Source organism: Microcebus murinus, chromosome 18 (assembly GCF_040939455.1).
Source record: "Microcebus murinus isolate Inina chromosome 18, M.murinus_Inina_mat1.0, whole genome shotgun sequence".
Taxonomy (NCBI): Eukaryota; Metazoa; Chordata; class Mammalia; order Primates; family Cheirogaleidae; genus Microcebus; species Microcebus murinus.
In genome coordinates this window covers 58,313,015-58,333,186 of record NC_134121.1, presented here as the reverse complement: position 1 = coordinate 58,333,186, position 20,172 = coordinate 58,313,015, and the positions used below count along the sequence as shown (strand labels likewise).

General features: G+C 41.3%; 1 protein-coding gene across 2 annotated transcripts in view; it reads left to right on the top strand.

Moving 5' to 3' along the window:
* The window catches only part of RNF157 (ring finger protein 157), a 78,673-nt gene that overhangs the window by 12,643 nt on the left and 45,858 nt on the right, over positions 1-20,172 (top strand). For both annotated transcript variants that reach the window (XM_075994774.1, XM_075994775.1), the window contains exon 2: positions 5,914-6,032. In XM_075994774.1, coding sequence (XP_075850889.1) covers positions 5,914-6,032 — 119 coding nt within the window. The remainder of the gene's footprint in view (positions 1-5,913; positions 6,033-20,172) is intronic.

The window sequence follows — 20,172 nt, the reverse complement described above, 5'->3', positions numbered from 1 at the left end:
TGTCACAGAGAACCCAAAACACTTGGCTCCTCTTTCACATGTATATGAAATAATAGACACTAAATTTATACTAACACAGAGGTGTTGGTTTTTGTCCTTCACCCCACCCCGACTTACATGCTATTCTTTGCCTTTCTCAGATGGTCAGACTGATGTATAGTTTATGACAAGGGATTTGGAGTGGGCCAGACCTTGAGTTCAAACCTTGCCTCTCTTGACCTCTGCTGTTTCTTGACTGTGGGACTTTGTGCAAGTCACTGAACTCTTCTGATCTTAGTTTCCCCAACTGAAATATGGATGTAAGAAAACCTATCTCACAAATAACATTTACAAGGGATAATTTTGGTAAACTTCTGTATCTTGCTTACCATATGTGCTTGAAAATTAAGCTAAAATTCAAATGACATCATAATCTGACTTGTGCCAAATTCTTCCTCCCCATATGATTTCTTTAATTAAGGTGAAATTCACATAACAAAATTAACTATTTTAAAGTGAACGATTCAGTAGCATTTTGTACATTCACAATGTTGCACAACTGACACCTCTATTCTAAAACATTTTTATCACCTCAAAATAAAACCCAGCACCAGTTAAGCAGTTTCTCCCCATTGTCCCCAGCCCCCAACCCCTGGAAACCACCAATCTGCTTTCTTTCTCCATGGGTTTACCTTATGCTGGATGTTTCATGTATATGGAATCACACAATATATGAACTTTTGCATTTGTCTTCTTTCACTTAGCATATTATTTGGAGGTTCATCTATGTATCAGTACTTCGTTCTTTTTTATGGCTGAGTAATAATTAGCCCATTGTATGGACACATTTTGGATACACTGTATATCACATTTTGTTTATCCATTCATCTGTTGATGTACATTTGGATTATTTCCATCTTTTGATTATTGTGAATAGTGTTTCTATGAACCCATATGATTTCAATGTCTATTGTTTCCTTGTATTTTATTTCTTAGAATTATTTTAGAAGAACCAATGAAGGATCATGGACAATACCTGAGACCAGGAAAGTCCTAGTCCTTGCTGATTGCATACTATAAAATATGTGGAAATTAAAGGATTGATTAAAACAAAGTTTGTACTTTGGGTTTTCTGTGGCCATATTCTGCCCCTTACAATATATTCATTAAGGAAACTTAGTCATTTGTAGAGTTTTCCACAGCCTAAATTTTGCTGATTGCCTCCCTGAACTGCCAGTAATCATGTTCTGTTCTATTTCATATAAATTGGGGTGGTTGAGTCCAGCAACTTGATCAAATTCATTTTCTTTTTAAAACTTCAAATTTGTACATATGTATGTATTTGATAAGACTGCTTTTTTGTGTTCTCCATTACTGTAGGCATGTATCTGGTTGTCTTTTGGGGGGCAGGAGGGTTGGTGATTGATGAGTCACCAAATTATTAATTTAATAAGGGTTATATTCTAATTCTATCTTTCCTTCTTTGTTTCTTAGCTGGACTATTTCTGTAAAGAGAAGCTTCCCCTCACCATTTAATTCTTAACATTTTATGTATCTTCCACTTAATAGCCAAAAGTTTAGAAGTGAATGTTGTTAAAGAATTACTGAGTGATTAAACAGGGTTTCAAGCTAATTTTAACTGAAAGAACATTTTTGCCACCTTTGCAATTTTGAGGAAATCATTCCCAGTTATAAGTGTACAGCTATCTCTAGTACTTTATTCACTGTGGTTTTTTTCTGAAAAGTTGTTTATATTGAATTTTTATAAATGAAGTTGTATTTTAAGTGCACCAAAGGAGTCAGCTTTTTAGAGAAGGGTCTCACTCTGTCACTCAGGGCCCAGGATGGAGTGCAGTGCATGATCATAGCTCACTGCAGCCTCCAAATCCTGGTCTCAAGCAATCCTCTTGCCTCAGCCTCCCCAGTAGCTGGGACTACAGGCAGACACCACCATGCCTGGCTAATTTTTAAATGTTTTTGTAGAGATGGGGTCTCACTTGTTGCTCAAGCTGGTCTCGAGCACCTGGTCTTAAGCAATCCTCCTGCCTTAACCTCCCAAAGTGCCTGATATCAGCTTTTAATTTTTTTTATTTTTTATTTTTTTTTGAAATAGAGTCTTGCTATGTTGCCAAGCTCGAGTGCTGTGGCATAGCCTAACTCACAGCAACCTCAAACTCCTGGGCTCAAGGGATTCTACCTCAGCCTCCCTAGTAGCTGGGACTACAGGCATGCACCACCACGTCTGGCTAATTTTTTCTATTTTTAGTTGCCCAGCTAATTTCTTTCTATTTTTAGTAGAGACTGGGGTCCTACTCTTGCTCAGGCTGGTCTCGAACTCCTGAGCTCAAAGGATCCTCCTGCCTCAGCCTAGATCAGCTTTTTAAAGCAACTTTGCATTGACTCTTCTGTTGAAATGAAAAATCCTTTTTTAAATCTGTGAGTTATTGATCCTAATTTTAGATTTTTGTGTATCATTGCTCTTGATATTTAATGCAAGGCAAAACTATAATTAGCTCTATACATCTTTCTTGATAATTTCTTTTCTTTTAATATTATGGCAAGAAAGGGCATTTCTAATAGAACTTTGTCACCTGCTTTAAGCCATTAGCCCTCAAGTCAGTAGTGCTCTTCTTTTGCTAGGTTCAGGCAGTGCCACCTGTAAGCCAATTGTCTGTGGATTTCACTGTCCCAGATCCCTCACCTGAAGTTTTCACAGGTGCTAAAACTCTGTAGTCCCATACTGAGGTCAGCCTGGACCACTCCAGACATAAAACCTGCTTCTGTCCATTCTTTGTTCATCGTTTTGGCAAGATATCCGTCAATGTAACGTCTTCGACTTTTCCTATTTTACCTAATGTATAATAAACATATAATCCCTAATGCATAGAAAATATATTTTACTAAGGTTCATCAGTAAATGACTTAAATTATTTGAGATGGCTGCTTCTACTTAAGGCCACTAGGCACCTCCCTGCTCTATAAATTATGCACTTGGAAAATAGGACTAGCAAGGTCTAAACATAAATAATTGATAATTAGTTTTCCTAGATGATGAATTGTGCTGTTGTATCACCGCAGATGGCTGTTCTTTGTGTTTTTAAGTTTTGATAGGTAACTTTGAAGAATTCCTCAGTGATTGCTTTGATTTTGGCTGCTATTAATAGCAAATAATGTTTTCCTGCTTGTTATTTAATTCAAGAAGTGCCTCACTCTGTGGTGAGCGATTTTATCCACATTGTTTTGTTTAATAGGTGTTTCTAGTCTAAAGCTTTGTGTGTAGAAAATTTTTAAAATGAACGTTTGGTTCAGCTTTTGCTAGAATTTTCTTCTCTGTCTTTCTTCCCATGGCATCCCCACAGGCTCAAAGTGTTAAATCTCCTGTTTTTAGTTTGCTGTAAATCTTCAATGCAAATTGCAAGTGACTTAGGGAGTTTATGTATATCCTAGCTGTGTGACATGTGAACAAGCCTTTTGCCATTTCATAAATTCCTTGTATGAATTTGAGAATTGGGGTATATGAGAGAGTTGATAAAGGTATATTATAGTATGTGTCCTTTACTTTGGACAGTGTACTTTCATGGGAGAATTAGATTATAGAAATTTATAGTAAGAGGCATTCATTTAATCATCAAAGTTAAAATGTGGCCAGTCGTGGTAGCTCATTCCTATAATCCCAGCACTTTGGGAGGCTAAGGTGGGAGGATCCCTTGATCCCATGGAGTTGGAGGCTGCAATGAGCTTCATCACGCCACTGTACTCCAGGCTGGGCCACAGCATGAGACCCCCTCTGTAAACACACGCGCACACACACACGCACAGACATACAAATGTATTCCCAGGTGGAATTCTCAGTGTTAACCTGAGCTTCCCTTGGTGACTTCTCAGCGACATCACATCCTGGCACAGTTCCTTGGTTTGTCTGGATAAGGCTGATGAGAATTCTGACCTCCGACTGCTGATTTCATCCAGGTACTACACTGCAGCGCAAATGTCCCTGCCTCCTGGCTGATTAACCTGGCTGGAGCAGAGAGGACCTGCCATGACTGATGTGCCAGCAACCCTGGCCATTAGCACTGTTGATGAATTTGAGGCTGAGGGGGACTGTGCGTAGCCTCCTTTCACAGCACCATGCTGTCCCCTTACTGAACACCATTGTCTATATAGGAACTGGTAGGTAGAGCCAGGAAAAGCTGTACTGTGTAAATTCATTTTTTTCTGTGAAACAATCTTCTGTTGTATAGCATGTTCAAGTGAAGAACCTTCATCACAGAGGATTATAGAAGTATAGAAGTAGTAGTAGGTGGGTACTGAGACTTCTATGTGTAGGTATAAACTGGATTATGACAATCTAGGCCAAGAAATGTATGTGTGTGTCTGAGGACATAGGAAGACTCAGTTTCTTCTGTGCTCTTACAACACAATCAACACAGAAGACTTCTGTAATCTCTGGCCATAAAAATGTGTGGGGATTTCTTCTCACCAGCAAGTAATCAATTAATTCTGGAGTGGCTACCAGCTGGGTGTCCTCTAATTCAACTCAATTCTGACACCATCTACCTGGAGATAGCGTCGCTCCCACAGGGGCTTGGACCTCAAGACCACCCCCCACGTCCAATGCATATCGCAAGCCCCAGGTTGTTTTGCCCGCGCTTCTGACCAACCAGCTATAATTGGGGTTCCCATGCCCCCCTCCTTGGGTTCAATAATCTTACCAGACTGGCTCAAAGAACCAGGGAAACATTTAGGCTTGTTGGTTTATTATAAAGGATATTATTACAAAGGATACAGATTTTAAAAATGCATAGGGTGAGGTTACGATGGGAAGGGGCTCATAGCTTTCATGCTTCCTCCAGGCTCTTCAACTTCCAGGAACCTCCATTTATGGAAGCTTCACTATGGAGGTCATTTATGGAAGCTTCATTACGTAGGAATGACTGACTAAATCATTGGCCACTGGTGATCAACTTAACCTTTAGCCCCTCTCCCCTCCCCAGAGGTTGAGGGGTGGAAGGAAAGTCCTAACCCTCTAATCCTGCCATTTGCAGTGACCATTCTGCATCCTGAAGCTACCTAGAGGCTGCCAGCCATCAGTCAGCTCATTAGCATACAGAAAGACATCACTTTGGAGATTCCAAGGATTTTAAAAGTTGTACACCAAGAAATAGGGACAAAGGCAAAATATATATTTCACATCACAGTGTATATACGCGCTGATGCCTGTAGTCAAGATTCTCAAAAACATAGAATGACCACTTCAAGTTTAAAAGAAAAAAGTCAAGAACAAGGCCGGGCGTGGTGGCTCACGCCTCTAATCCTAGCACTCTGGGAGGCCGAGGTGGGCGGATTGCTCGAGGTCAGGAGTTCGAAACCAGCCTGAACAAGAGCGAGACCCCGTCTCTACTATAAATAGAAAGAAATTAATTGGCCAACTAATATATATAGAAAAAATTAGCTGGATGTGGTGGTGCTTGCCTGTAGTCCCAGCTACTTGGGAGGCTGAGGCAGGAGAATTGCTTGAGCCCAGGAGTTTGAGGTTGCTGTGAGCTAGGCTGATGCCACGGCACTCACTCTAGCCTGGGCAACAAAGTGAGACCCTGTCTCAAAAAAAAAAAAGAAAGAAAGAAAAAGAACAAAAACTACAGAGTCATTAATGTACATCTTTTGGCTGGTGGTATTTTAGATCATGATAAGGTTTCAGTTAAAAATGTTAAAAGGAAAACAATGATCTGTTTTATGTTTAGTATCTTGGGTTCTCCCTTCTATGATCTTATTTTGTGCTATTGTCCCAAATCAGGAAAAGAAAACACTCCTGGGGGTAGAAATTTGCTCTAATTATTTGTTGAAAGCATTAGCATTTTAAAAAATCAGCTTTTTTACTAGGCTAAGTTTGACTGCTTTCTGCTTGTCTGATTTTTTCTGTTTGTCTCTCTCTAGGAAGCTATTTTGCCAACCACTTCATTATGGGAGGAGAGAAGTTTGACTCAACCCATCCGGAAGGTTACCTGTTTGGAGAGAACAGTGATCTCAACTTTCTGGGGAACAGACCAGTCGCGGTATGGCTGTAATGGATTTACTTCCACATGGGGCTTAAGTGGCCAATTTAGTCTTACAAAACATAAGTTTGCAGTTGCTGGTGCAGCAGAGTTTGTAGCTTGGGCTGCGTGAGAGAGGAATTAGGAGCCAGACTACAGTCTCTCTGGTTGTATTGGAGCTCCTGGCTCTAGGGGAGACCTGCGGAGGGGCTCATAGAGTTTGTGTGAGGGTGAGGGTGACTCTCACAAAATTAAGCTTTCCTGAGGATACAGACCTCTGCCTGAAGGGCCCCTCTTCAGGCAGCTCTTTTCCAGCCCCGCCCACCAGCACTCACCTTGCTCTTCTTCATGGCAGTTAATACCAAGCTTTCACTGATTTGTCTCTTTCTCTTTTTATTGTCTGCCTGTTTCTCTGTTTATTGTCTGCCTTTCCCGTTAGAATGTAAATTTCACTGGGTAAGGACTATTTATGCAGTGGGATCCCAGACCTAGAACAAAGCCTGGCACAATGATAAGGCCTTAATAAACATTTATTGAATGAATGACTGAAGAAGTTTACTTTGATACCTGAGTTGATATGAGAATAGGCTCTCAGTTCCTTCAGCTCATCCCCTAAACTGAATCGAGTACCTTCCCTGCACCCAGCTTGAGGCTTTGTAGTAACAGCTGGCAGGCAGCTGTTGAGTGGCTGCTGTGTGCTAGGAAGGTCCTAGAGACTTTTCAGATGTTATTCCTACTCCTTATGAAGACCCACCTGACAGGATCTTATTATTACTCCCATTTGATAAAGCGAGAACTGAGGTTCCAAGAGACGAATAATGATTGTAGCAGGCATTTATGAAGTGCATACCACGTTCTAGGCACTGTTCTGAGTGTTTTCTATACACTTTTCTCAAGGTCACATAACTGGGTTTGCCTGGCCACGGATCAATTACTTTTCCACTGCTTCTCGCTTCCTCAAACAAAATATTCTGCCTTCCTCAAGATACTTCCTCTGTAGTGGGCAGACAAAACGTATAAACAGGAAATATTTAAATAACAATAAACATCCAAAGCGGTTGAATTCTATGGGAATGGAGAATAGGAGAAGAGAATGGCTAGGGCAGGGTGCTTGGGGCTGTGTTGAGAAGAGGCGGAGGGAGCTGAGAGGGGCTTTGAAGGATGACTGGTTGGACGGGTGTTGGGAGAGGAGCTTTCCAGGAGTGAGGCACAGACAGCACAGGTCCAAAAGCATTCACGTTGTCGTTGAATCAGCAAACATTTACTGAGCAACTACTTCGTGCCAGGTACTGTGGTTGGAACTGTGGATACAGAGCTGAAATGAGCATGCTTCGTTCCTCCCTGGAACAAATAAAGCAATGAGTCTGGCCTGATGGTGAAACAAGATCTGAACAGTAGGTGGAGGCTCTGTACCTTAAGAGGTTTTTGACTCTCTCCTGTAGGTTATGGGGAATATTTAAGATTTTTAGGCAGGTGACTGACCTGGAGAAATTGTGTGTTTGTTTATTTACTTATTTATTTATACAGGGTCTCCTTCTACTGCATGGGCTATAGTTCAGTGGCATCATCATAGCTCATTGAAAACCTCAGACTCCTGGGCTCAGGCAACCCTCCTGGCTCAGCCTCCCAGGTAGCTGGGATTACAGGCACACACCACCACGCCTGGCTAATTTTACTTATTAGTTTATTTTGGTAGAAATGGGGTCTCACTTATGTTGCCCAGACTAGTCTTGAACTCCTGGCCTCAAGCTATTCTCCCGCCTCAGCCTCCCAAAGTGATGGGATTGCAGGCCTGAGCCACTGCGCCCATCTGATAAATTGTTTTTTAGGAAGATTTATCTGGTGATGGTCTTCCATTGTGAGCTTTAATTAAAAAATAACTTTTTTGGCCAGGTTTGGTTACCATTAATATTTAATTATATTATTATTATTTATATCTTATTATTTAATAACGAGAATGGCTAACATCTATTAGTCATTGTAATTACTATAATATTGTATTAGCAATAACACTTGCTATTTTCTAGATCTGGTTGTTCTAAGCTCTTCGTATGTGTTATCTCATTTTGTCCTCACATCATAATGAGGAAGGTCCTCATTTGACAGGTGGAAAACAAAGAGTCGAAATAAAGACTTCAAAACATTTAAGGGATTGAATCAGGACTTGAACCCAGCAGTCCAGCTCCAGAGCCTCAGCCCTCTGCCGTTTCTGCTAATAAGGTCAGGTGTACACAGGAACTCTGCCCACATTCTGTTCACGAGTCTGTTTGTATAAGTCGTCAAATGCAATTTGTGAGATATTGATAGATATCTAAAAGTAGAACAAGTGGCCGTGATATGTTCCCTTGGAGCACCTCTTCAGAGTGTTTGCATTCGGTGTGTAATTCCATCTGCTGGGCTGACCTCTGGGTTTTGCCATTACTGCACATCACACTTGTTTAGGGGAAGGCCCAGAGATTGAAGATTGACATGTAGCTTGAGTTCTGAAGAACTGACTTCCACTCTCTAGTAACAGATCTGGGTGTCAGCACATGAGGTCAGGTTACAAAGAGAGAGAACAGCCTTTTAAAGCCATCCAGCAGCATTCGGCAAGAGCAGCTTTTTTCCCAGGCAGAATGAATATGGGCAGTGAAATATGTTGAAACCAAGTGCTATATTTAAGGTATAAATGCCGCAGACTTCCCGGCTTCTGGGATCTCTGGGATTTCCTATCATTTTTGAATGAGCAGACCAAAAAGCATATCATTTGGCTGAGCAACATTTAGCACTACAGAGCTAGCTACCACTTAGGATAATCCATTAAAGCCACATTTATTATCAAGCCTTAAGGATCAGATTTGAAGATTTTATATATGCAAAAAGATGGTGAAAGAGAGTTGGAATCAAGATTTCATGTTTTGTTTTGTTTTTTAAGACAAAATCTTGCTTTGTTTCCTGGGCTAGAGTGCCATGGCATCAGCCTAGCTCACAGCAACTCAAACTCCTGGGCTCAATCGATCCTCCTGCCTCAGCCTACTGAGTAGCAGGGACTACAGGTATGCACCACCACACCTGGCTGATGTTTTCTATTTTTAGTTGCCCAGCTAATTTCTTTCTATTTTTAATAGAGACAGGGTCTTGCTTTTGCTCAGGCTGGTCTCAAACTTCTGACCTCAAGCAATCCTCCCACCTTGGAATCCCAGAGTGCTAGGATTACAGGCATGTAATTTCACATTTTATTTATATCTTACCATTAAACTCTTTGTAACCTTGGTAAGCTTATCACTCAGGCTCTCAAATTGCCTACTTGAAAAGCAGGGACAGTTCTGACTTTAGAGGAATGTAATGCTTGGAAGATGCCTTAGAGTTGTTGGACAAGAAGTAGCATGGAGCAATGTTAGTTACACTCACTAACCTTTCAGTTTGGCTATTTCTGTAGCTACTGATAGTCCCTGGTGGAGAGAATCTACACTGGTTTTTAAATACTGTCTTAGGTAGTGAACCAGGTCTTTCTCATCTATAGAGAGGAGCTAAGGTGTCTGTAAATCAGTTGTAAAATGTTAAATAAAGACCATCCCTGCCCTTCCTAGGTGGCGGAAGAGCTGGTGCTGCTTTTTTGCTCCTTTATTGAGTTAGGTCTTGTTTTGTCGAGGTAAATTACTGCTAAAGATCTAAGTTATTTAGAGGCTTAATAAAATTAGGATTGTCAGAATATCAAGCGATCCCTTGATTCCACCTGCCTTTTGTAGCTAAAGTTTCAAACCCTTCCTCTCATCTTAGAGGGGAAGCAGTGGAGTTTCAGTCTACATCTCGTGTGCGCTGTAGTGGAGCCCTGTTGACAGTTTCTTCCGCTCCGTGCTCCCTGCCACCAGGGCTGCACAGCTGGTGTTACTGGTAAGAACTAAGGTTCATACAATGTGCTTTGCTTCTTTTTCTGGTAGAGATATACCAAAAAGTTGTACTTAAATCCAGTTTCTGTAAGTCGAACCCTTTTTATTCACACATGTGCTGGGAGAGCAAGTTATTTAAGCTCGGCAGTATATCCATTTGTGAAGTAGAGTTTTGTACATACAGGGCTTCGTGGCAAAAACAAAACAAAACAAAAAAAACCCCACATTATTCTGTCAGTCATGTGCTGTTTATTCATTCAACAGATATTTATGAGTCAGATACTGTGCTAGGAACTAGGAATGCAAAAATGAAAAGATGTGGCCCCTGCCCTGAGGAGGCTTGTGGCTGAGTGGGGCGGGCAGACTTGCTCCTGACTATGATGTACTGCAGTAAGTTCTACGAGAGAGAGGACCAGAGTACCCTAGAGCAGTGGTCCCCAACCTTTTTGGCACCAAGGACTGGTTTCATGGAAGACAAATTTTCCATGGACGGCTAGGGGTGGGGTGGGTGATGGTTTCGGGAGATTCAAGCACATTACATTTATTGTGCCATCAAACCTCTCTGCCAAGGCTAATCTGTATTTGCAGCCGCTCCCCAGCACTAGCATCACCGCCTCAGCTCCACCTCAGATCATCAGGCATTAGATTCTCATAAGGAGTGCACAACCCAGATCCCTAGGGTTCACACTCCTAGGAGAATGTGATGCCCACTGACCTGACAGGAGGTGGAGCTTATGCAGTGATGTGAGCAATGGGGAGTGGCTGTAAATACAGATGAAGCTTCACTTGCTCATCCACTGCTCACCGCCTGCTGTGCGGCCTGGTTCCTAGCAGGCCATGGACCAGTATAAGTCCACTGCCTGGGAGTTGGGGACTGCAACCCTAGGGCAAAGAGCAGTGGGGCACCCTCTGCCTAAGGCAGGGGCTTCTGAGAGATGACTCTTGAAGCTGGAGGGATGAGTAGGAAGTCCCAGGTGGAGGACATCAGGAGAGGTATCCAAGGCAGAATAAATAAGCAACACAAGCAAGCTCAAAGATGCTAAAGTGCACGTTGGGTTTTCAGATCGTTAGTAGCCTATAAGGATTGGTTTGAGAGGGATATTGGCAGGAGATGAGGCTGCAAAGACAAATTGGGCCTGGGTTTGAAAGGCAGTTCTAAGAAGTTTTTTCTTTTTTTTTTTTTTTGAGACAGAATCTCACTCTGTTGCCTGGGCTAGAGTGCCATGGCGTCAGCCTAGCTCACAGCAACCTCAAACTCCTGGACTCAAAGCAGTCCTCCTGCCTCAGCCTCACGAGTAGCTGGGACTACAGGTATGCATCACCATGCCCAGCTAATTTTTTTTTCTTTCTATTTTGTTAGTAGAGACGGGGTCTTGCTATTGCTCAGGCTGGTCTCAAACTCCTGAGCTCAGGTGATCCTCCCGCCTTGGCATCCCAGAGTGCTAGGATTATAGGCCTGAGCCACCATGCCTGGCCCGTTCTAAGAAGTTTTTGCTTTTATTCCTATGGCAGTAGAGAGATCACAGTCATGAATGGCTTTGCCACTGACCAGCTTTGTGGTATTGGTTAAGGTGGTGGCCAATCACTGAGCTTCAGTTTCGCCATCTATAAAAATATCCATCTTGCAGGAATATTTTAAGAACTCAAAAATGATAACTATTACAATCTGATTTGCATTTTAGAAGATTAACTCTATAAATTAATTCATAGTGTAGAGAATGAATCAGAAAGACAGGAAATGAGACCAGTTAGGAAGTAATTTATTTTAGTTAAGAAAAAAGATTCAGGAGCGGGGCGGGCGGCGGCGGGGGAAAAAAAAAAAAAAAAAAAAATAAGAAAAAAGATTCAGAATACCTGAATAGGATAAGAGCATTAAAAATAAACATACTGCAGCCTTTCCATCCTGAACCATGGTCCAGTCTCTCCATAACTTTGCAGAGAAGGCCACAGTGCTGTGACTTACTTGAAGCCTCGATTGGCCACATTTTGGTTCTAAGTCAAGGTCAAGCCGAATCCTCCAACCCCTGCTGAGGTCCCTAGAGCTATTCAGAGCCTTAAAAAAGTTCCTGCTGAAATAGCTCAGTTGGGAGAGTGTTAGAGTGAAAAAAATAGTTGATAGTACTCAAATTGGTAGCTTCAAACAGCTCACAGTTAAGGAAGCCATGCTGAGTGTGTAGATGTGGTTTTATATCAGAGGGATCATAGGCAAGTGTAGCATCATTGGCTATAATGTTTGAAGACCGATCTTTAACATCTGATGATATCTGATTTATTACTATCATTTATTTTTATTTTATATTTTTAGAGATGGGGTCTCTCTCTGTCATCCAGGTTGGAGTGCAGTGGCGATGTCATAGGTCACTGCTACCTCAAACTCCTTGCCTTAAGCAATCCTCCTGCCTCAGCTGGGACTACAGGCATGTGCCACCACACCCAGCTTAATTTTTTGTTTGTTTTTTGTAGTGATAGGGTCTAGCTGTGTTGCCCAGGTTTCTCTTGAACTCCTGGATTCGAGTGATCCTCCACCTCAGCCTCCCAAAGTGCTGAGATTGCAGACATGAGCCACTGCGCCTGGTCCTGGTTTATTGTTTGAGTGTTCTTGGACTACATGTGATAAGACTGCTATCTGAATAAAATAAGAGGTATCAAAAAATAATAAAATAAAATAAACATGGTACAGTTCTAGAATTGTGGGCTGTGTGAGTTGAGGGAAAGGGCATAATTAAGGCACAGGACTCCCTGAGGAGCAGCCTCTGTGAAAGGCCACTGCTGAAACTGGGTGCTGTGCACGGTTGTATTTGGACAGTTGTCTGCGCCCTGGCCACAGAGTAACTGACTGAGTGGGCCACAGTCTGGCACCTACTGCCCGACAGGCCTAAAGCTCATGGTAGGAATGGGCCTCTTTTTCCTGTGCATGTGCATGTGTGTGTATTGTGTGTGTATGTGAGAGAGAGAGAGAGAGTGAAAGAGAGAGAGAGATTGGGTTACTTGCCTTTTGCTTGCTATCTTCTTTCCTCCTTCCTTCTGTTATAATTGTACTACAGTTGGTTTAGGCATTTAGTTTGGCAATATTGATTAAACTTTTGCACATACGCTTTGGCCTAGCCATTTGACTTCTCTCTTCTCTGAATCTCTTAAAGAGGCTGAAATAATTCCTATTTGCAGTGTATATTGTAGAATTACTTGTAGTAGTACAGAATTAGAAAATATATAAATACAACTGTGCAAGAGCGAGACCCTCTCTCTGTCCAAAACAGAAAAATTAGCCAGGCCTGGTGGTGTACCTGTAGTCCCAGCTACCTGGGAGACTGAGGCAGGAGGATCACCTGAGCCCAGGAGTTTGAGGTTGCTGTGATCTAAGATGACATCACAGCACTCTAGCCCAGGTGACAGAATGAGGCTCCTCTCAAAAAAAAAAAAAAAAAAAAAATATATATATATATATATAAAATAAGTGGCCATTATAGGGGAATAGTTAAATAAATTATATAAATATAGTCTGATTTCATTTCTGATAAAAATAACAATATATGTATATGTGTACATTTATATATATATTTATAGCTACATGAAAATACTTAAGAGAACAATGCATTTTAAACTGTTACAGTGGTAACTCTTGGGGCACATAAAGCAGAGAGGTATTTACTTCTTACTTCATATTCTTCTGTGTTGTGTGAATTTTCTCCCATGAGCATGTTTTCATTTTTAAATTAAAAGCATTTTAATTTGATTATAGAAAAGGGAATACTTCTGAGCAAAGGAAAGAAAGAAGTCTAGAAGAATATATAGAAGTAGAAAAATTGAAAAAGTTCACAAAATAATGATTTTAATTTTTTGGTGAATCACAGGAAAGGTGGGGTCTGCTGGGTGGGTGCCAGGAAGCGGCTGGGGGCTTGTGGAGACAGACGGAAAATGGAATGAGCGTGGCAAGAACGTAACCAGACATTGCCACATGCAATGAAACACCTTCAGAAGCATTTGGTTCAAAGTGCTGTGAGATTCAGTATGGATGTGGACTCCTTTTTAACAACGTAACAACCTAACAGTGAAAGAACTAAGGAATGAATATGCATACTGTTAAAATGGGCCGGGAGTGTGGTGGTTCACGCCTGTAATCCTAGCACTCTGGGAGGCCAAGGAGGGGAGGATCTTTTGAGCTCAGGAACAGAGCAAATTGAGTTTGAGACCAGCCTGAGCAAGTTGAGTTTGAGACCAGCCTGAGCAAGTTGAGTTTGAGACCAGCCTGAGCAAGTTGAGTTTGAGACCAGCCTGAGCAAGACCAAGACCCCGTCTCTACTAAAAAAAATAGAAAGAAATTAGCTGGACAACTAAAAGTATATATATATAAAATTAGCCGGGCATGGTGTCACATGCCTGTCGTCCCAGCTACTCGGGAGGCTGAGGCAGGAGGATCGCTTGAGCCCAGGAGTTTGAGGTTGCTGTGAGCTAGGCTGACGCCATGGCACTCTAGCCCAGGCAACAGAGTGAGACTCTGTCTCAAAAAAAAAAAATAATAATAATAATAAAATAAAATGGTTTAGAGATTTACAGATTTTCACTTAAGGACTTTTTTTTTTTTTCTTTTTTTTGAGACAGAGTCTTGCTCTGTCACCTAGGCTAGAGTACAGTGGCACAATCATAATTCACTGTAACCTCCAATTCCTAGGCTCAAGGGATCCTCCCGCCTCAGCCTCGCATGTAGCACCACCACACCTGGCTGATTTTTGCTTTTTATTTAATTCATTAATTAATTAATTTTTGAGATAGCATCTCACTCTGTTGCCCAGGCTAGAGCGAGTGCCGTGGCATCAGCGTAGCTCACAGCAACCTCAAACTCCTGGGCTCAAGCCATCCTCCTGCCTCAGCCTCCCGAGTAGCTGGGACTACAAGCATGTGCCACCATGCCCGGCTAATTTTTTCTATATATTTTAGTTGTCCAATTAATTTCTTTCTATTTTTAGTAGAAACGGGGTCTCACTCTTGCTCAGGCTGGTTTCAAACTCCTGACCTTGAGTGATCCTCCGCCTTGGCCTCCCAGAGTGCTGGGATTACAGGTGTGAGCCACCGCACCTGGCCTGCTTTTATAATTTTTTGTAGAGATGGGGTCTTGCCATGTTGTTCAAGCTGAAGGAATTTTTAAAAATAGCGTTCTTATTATAAATGTCTCTCTGCTTCCAGGCTCTCCTCAGGGGACCGCCCTGCTCATTGCACATTGTTGTGAAACCAGACTCCAGAACTCTTTTCTTCTTGCAAAACTGAAACTGTGTCCCCATTGAACACTAACTCCCCATTTCTGTCTTCCACCAACCTCTGGCATCCACTAATCCATTTTCTGTCTCTGAGAATGACTACTCTAGAGACCTCTTATGTGTGGAATCACTTAATATTTGTACTTTTGTGACTGGCTTATTTGTCTCAGTATGTCATCAGAGTTCATCCATGTGTAGCATGGTGAGGATTTCCTTCTTTTTTAAACTGAATAATATTCCATCGTATGGGTATACTGTGTATCAGTCATCCATCATTGCACACCTGGGTTGCTTCTACCTTTTGGCTATTGTGAATAATTCTATGAACAGAAGTGTTATATTCAGTTGATAAGCATACAAGTATATATTCAGCATATAAGCATACAAGTATTGGGCCAGGGAAGAAATGACTAGTTTTAGGAGATTATGTAGGATTATTATAAGTTCAATTTTGAAATTAACTTGTTTTTATGTTCTTACCACAAAAACCTTTATTCTACTTGTATTACTTTTTAGCCTTACTAAAGATGAGGAAATTATTTTTCAAATGCCTCTTTCTAGAGAAATATGCTTCCTGTCACTTAGTGAATAAACACTGAATACACAAAGACTATTTTGCAGTGTGTAGATAACATCATAGTCATATCTCCAAATACCAAGAAAGCATAATAAGATTATAGATTTTATTTAAGAGTTAGTTTCAGCTCTCTCGATTCCAAAGATAATATGAAAAAACTAGTTACTTTTATAAGGAGGACAGTAGGGTTTTTGGTTTTTTTTGGTATATAAGAGCATAAAATAGAGGCTTAGCAGTATGTATAAAGTTGACTACACCTTTGTAAAACAAGTTATGGCATAAGCAAGAGAACTGTGGAAAGCCAGTCCAGTCCAAGCATTGGCTTCTTGGCCCTAGAAAGGGGATTTTTATGTGGCTTCTGTTTTAGGAGTTTCCTGCCCCGAGACCTCTGTTTTGTGGAGTTGGATGTCTGTGGTAGATGGATCATCAGAGGGACGGGGTCCCAGTGGTGTGAATGGGTGGTGGGGGTTGGAGGCCAGCGAGCTGTGTCACTGAGCACAGTCACACTTCATACCGAGGTCACCAGTGATGAGAAAGGGTGCTCTGAGAGAAGCCAAAGCAGTATTAGTACCCATTAGTATTGATGTGGCTGCTCCTGCCAGCTGTTCCTAACTTGCTTTTATTGAATACAAAAAAAATAGCTGCTTTTAATTTCTTTTCTTTTTTTTTTTTACTTTTTATAATTTTTTATTTTCTTTTTCCAATAAAGTGCTAGTAACCAGAATCTAAATTTACTTTCCATTGTTGTTTTTTCTTTTTACTTTTTTATTATGAACTATCTATATATAAGTATATAAGCATATATCTATATTTTAAAGAATTATAAAGCAAACACCCTTGTAACCACCACCTAGATCAAGACACGAAACATTGCAGCACCTTACCTTAGCGGTCCTCCGTGTGCCCGACCCTGATCATATCTCTATTACTTTTTTTAATAACAGCTTCATCGAGATATAATTGACTGTGGGTTTCTCCATAGTAGAGTTGCCATCTTTCCCTTTTTAGTTAAGTATCTTGGGGAAGATACTTTGAAACTTCTGCCTGGATTTTTTTTTTTTTTCATGCAAAAAAACATCAACTAAGTTTGCTGCTTTCTTTCTTTAGCTAAAGATGCTGCGTTGGCTGAGGTTAGTGAAGTAGGACGTGAAGTGTTAGATCTACTGCAGTACTTTGAGATGTAAGATGTTCTCCCAGTTTTATGTGTCTGGCATGTAGCCATCAGGGTGTAGTTTTGTGGATTACAGTTATAGAAAGGGGTTACAGCCCAGGCAAGGTGGCACACACCTGTAGTCCCAGCTGCGTAGGAGGCTGAGGTGGGAGGATTGACTGAGCCCTGGAGTTGGAGGTTACAGTGAGCTATGATTGTGCTACTGCGTTCCAGCCTGGGTGGCAGAGCAAGACCCTGTCTCTAAAAATAACAAAACCAATTTGGATTGTAAATGCACTGGGAGAAGGAGAAGGAAGAAACAGTTTATTTTCTGTTCTTATCTTAATTTGGTTTCTATACTAGTTGAAAAGATAGTTTTCCTTAATAATCATTAGACCATACCCACTGTTGATCTTCTTCCCCCTGTTATACAAATCATTGATTGATTTACTCTTTCCTTCATTCCCTCATTCATTTAATATTCTATTGAACACCTCTGGTACTCAAGGCTAATACAAATCCCCACCTGAAGGAATTGTGTAACTAGGAAACATGAACTCGTTGGAAGAGGGCTTAGGAGCAGAGGCACAGGGTATCTAACTACCTCGAGGCCTGTGCACTGAGATGGTCCAGCATAACCAGAGCGTGGAGCCCGGAGCCTGCTAGGAGGCTCCGCAAGAGATAAGGCTGTGGCGCCAGGCTAGACCAGAGCCTTGAGTGCCTTCCTGTGAGCTTCGGACTTTTATCTTGTAGGCGTGGGGAATTATTAACCGGCTTTAAACTGTGGGGGGGCCATGGTGGTCACCGAATACATATTTTGTATTTTGTTGAACTTATATGTGCAAACCTCTTAGGACCATACCTAGGAGTAGAATTGCTGAGTCATATAGCATATGCTGGAGTAGGAACTGCTAACCACTTTTCCAAAGTGCTTATACCAAATGTGTTCCCACCAGCAATGTTTAGAGTTCCCAGCACCTAGTGTTTTCCATCTTTTCCTTTTAGCCATTGTGGTGGGTATGTAGAATTAATTTTCATTTTTCCTGATGACCAATGAGGTCAGGTACCTTTTCATATATCTCTTAGCCATTTGGATTCCTTCTTTGTTAAATGTCAGTTCAAATCATTTGCCCCTTTTTCTATTAGTTTATCTGCTTTTCTTTCTGAGTAAGGAAATAGTAAGGAATATGAGTTCTTTGCCAGATAAGTTCTTTGCAAATATCTCCTCCCGGTCTCTGCTTGCCTTTTTACTCTCATAATGGTTTTTAGTTGAACACAAGTTTTAAAGATTAATGTAGTCCAATGTATCAATTTTTTTCTTATATGGTAGCACTTTTCATATGCTATTTCAGAAGTCTTTTTATTAGCAAAATCATGAAGATGCTCAGGTTTTCCCCAATTGTGTTGTTTTACCTTTCATGTTTGGGATTGTCATCCCTGTGGAACTAATTTTTTTGATATGGTGTGAAGTAGGAGCCAAGGTTTTTGTTGTTTAATTGACCAAGCACCAATTATTGAAAAGACTGTTCATTCTTCTCCCTGCTGCATTGCAGCATTGCCTTTGTCATGAAATCAAGTGACAAAGATTTGGTTTCTCCAGTAAAGAATCCTCTCATCTCCAGCCTGGGGGAATGGGAGGCGGTGGGCAGAGGCAGGTGGACAAGCTAGACTGATTGCCAGCATCCTGGGCGATTAGTAGGTCAGGGGACTGGAAGGCCTCACCAAGCCCTTCTACTTCAGCTTGCCCCTCCCTGTCCCTGGGACAGATCCCCTGGCTGGGAAGGCAGTGGGTCTCCTGGCTGCATGGAGGCTGGCAAAAGATCTAGGGGCCTAATTGCCATTCACGATGACTTTCCCAGTCTCCTCTTTCCAGCCTCCCCACACCCCACTTTTAGGAGGACCCGCTGCCCCTAATTCTTAAGCCTTCCTAGGATTCCGTGGCATGAATATGTTTCTACTGTTTGGGGTTTTGGCCTTTTCTGTTCTCCCAAATCAGTTTCTACTTGTCAATGTGTGTCTCAGCTTCTAAGTTTTTATTATCATTTCCTCGCCCATTCTCTCTGTTCTTTTGATTTTGCACTTTCCTTTTCTTTTTTAATCTCTTTACTATCATTTCAGTAGCACTTCAGAAGGGAGCAGAGATAAATACATATGTTTAATCTGTTTTTACTGGAAGGTCTCTCATAAGCCTTTAAATTCATTTTTTCAGATTTTCAAATCTGTGCAGATGGGAGCTGAGAAGCACTGTTTGAATTTAAATTTTCTGTCATTTCTCCAAACTACATCTCAAAATTTGGTAACTAATCCCATATATATCTAATATAAAATATATAAATAATTTATTGCATGAATTAGAAAGGGAATGAATAAATGATATAATTTGGCTTTCAAATTGTAGGACAAGGATTTTCCTTTGTTAAAACAATTTTAAATTTTACAAAATAATAGCTATGATGTGACCGTCTGTCATGCTCAAAAGTAATTTGCAATTACCCTGGCTTTAGATTTACCCCAAGGCTCTTAGTTGTCCCTCTTTGGCATTCACAAGTTCTTTGTGCTTTCCTTTATGTTAGCCTGAAGTTGTGCAGGAAGCTGTTGAGTGCTTCTTGCAGTGTTCAGTAAGACGTGATTATTTCACTAGGCACAAAATAACTCACTGTGAGGTCAAGCCAAATCTGACAGGAGCAAGCAGAATATTCTATTGAAACGCGAGCTTTTTAGCTTAACAGAATTTTCTTATTAATCTATATTCAGTTCCAGCTACAGTAATTGATGTTTTCTTTCAATGCCAAAAGTTCATCTAAACTGGAAGGAAACCCAATTGTGCCTAGTACAGTATTAAACAATCATGGAAGAGGATATTAGGGCATTTCTGTAGGGACAGTTTAACATGAGTTCTCTGTCTTTGGATTTAAACTATCTGCTTTGCGGCTCAGTGAGAAGCATCCTGCCCTCAGGGGCCTCCAGCAGAGCCTATGAGTCATCTCGAGCTGTAGAGAATTTGCTGCCTTTCCCACCCTTTGGCTTCCGCTAAATGCTGGTGTTCTGTGCAAGCTGAATGAGACCTTCAGCTGTTTTTTTGTTTGTTTGTTTGTTTTTGTTTTAAGCATTGTAAAGAGAGTTATGTCATTCTGGAAAGAGCAGAACTCTAGGGATTGGAAACGGATCCATGGTTGTCAGGGACTGAGCTGTGTGGAGGGGTCGAATGGAAAAGGGCCCGAGGGAATGTTAGGGGTGATGGAAATGTTCTTTATTTGGTTGTGATGGTGGTTACACAGATGTGTGTGTTTGTCAAAATTCATAGCATTGTACA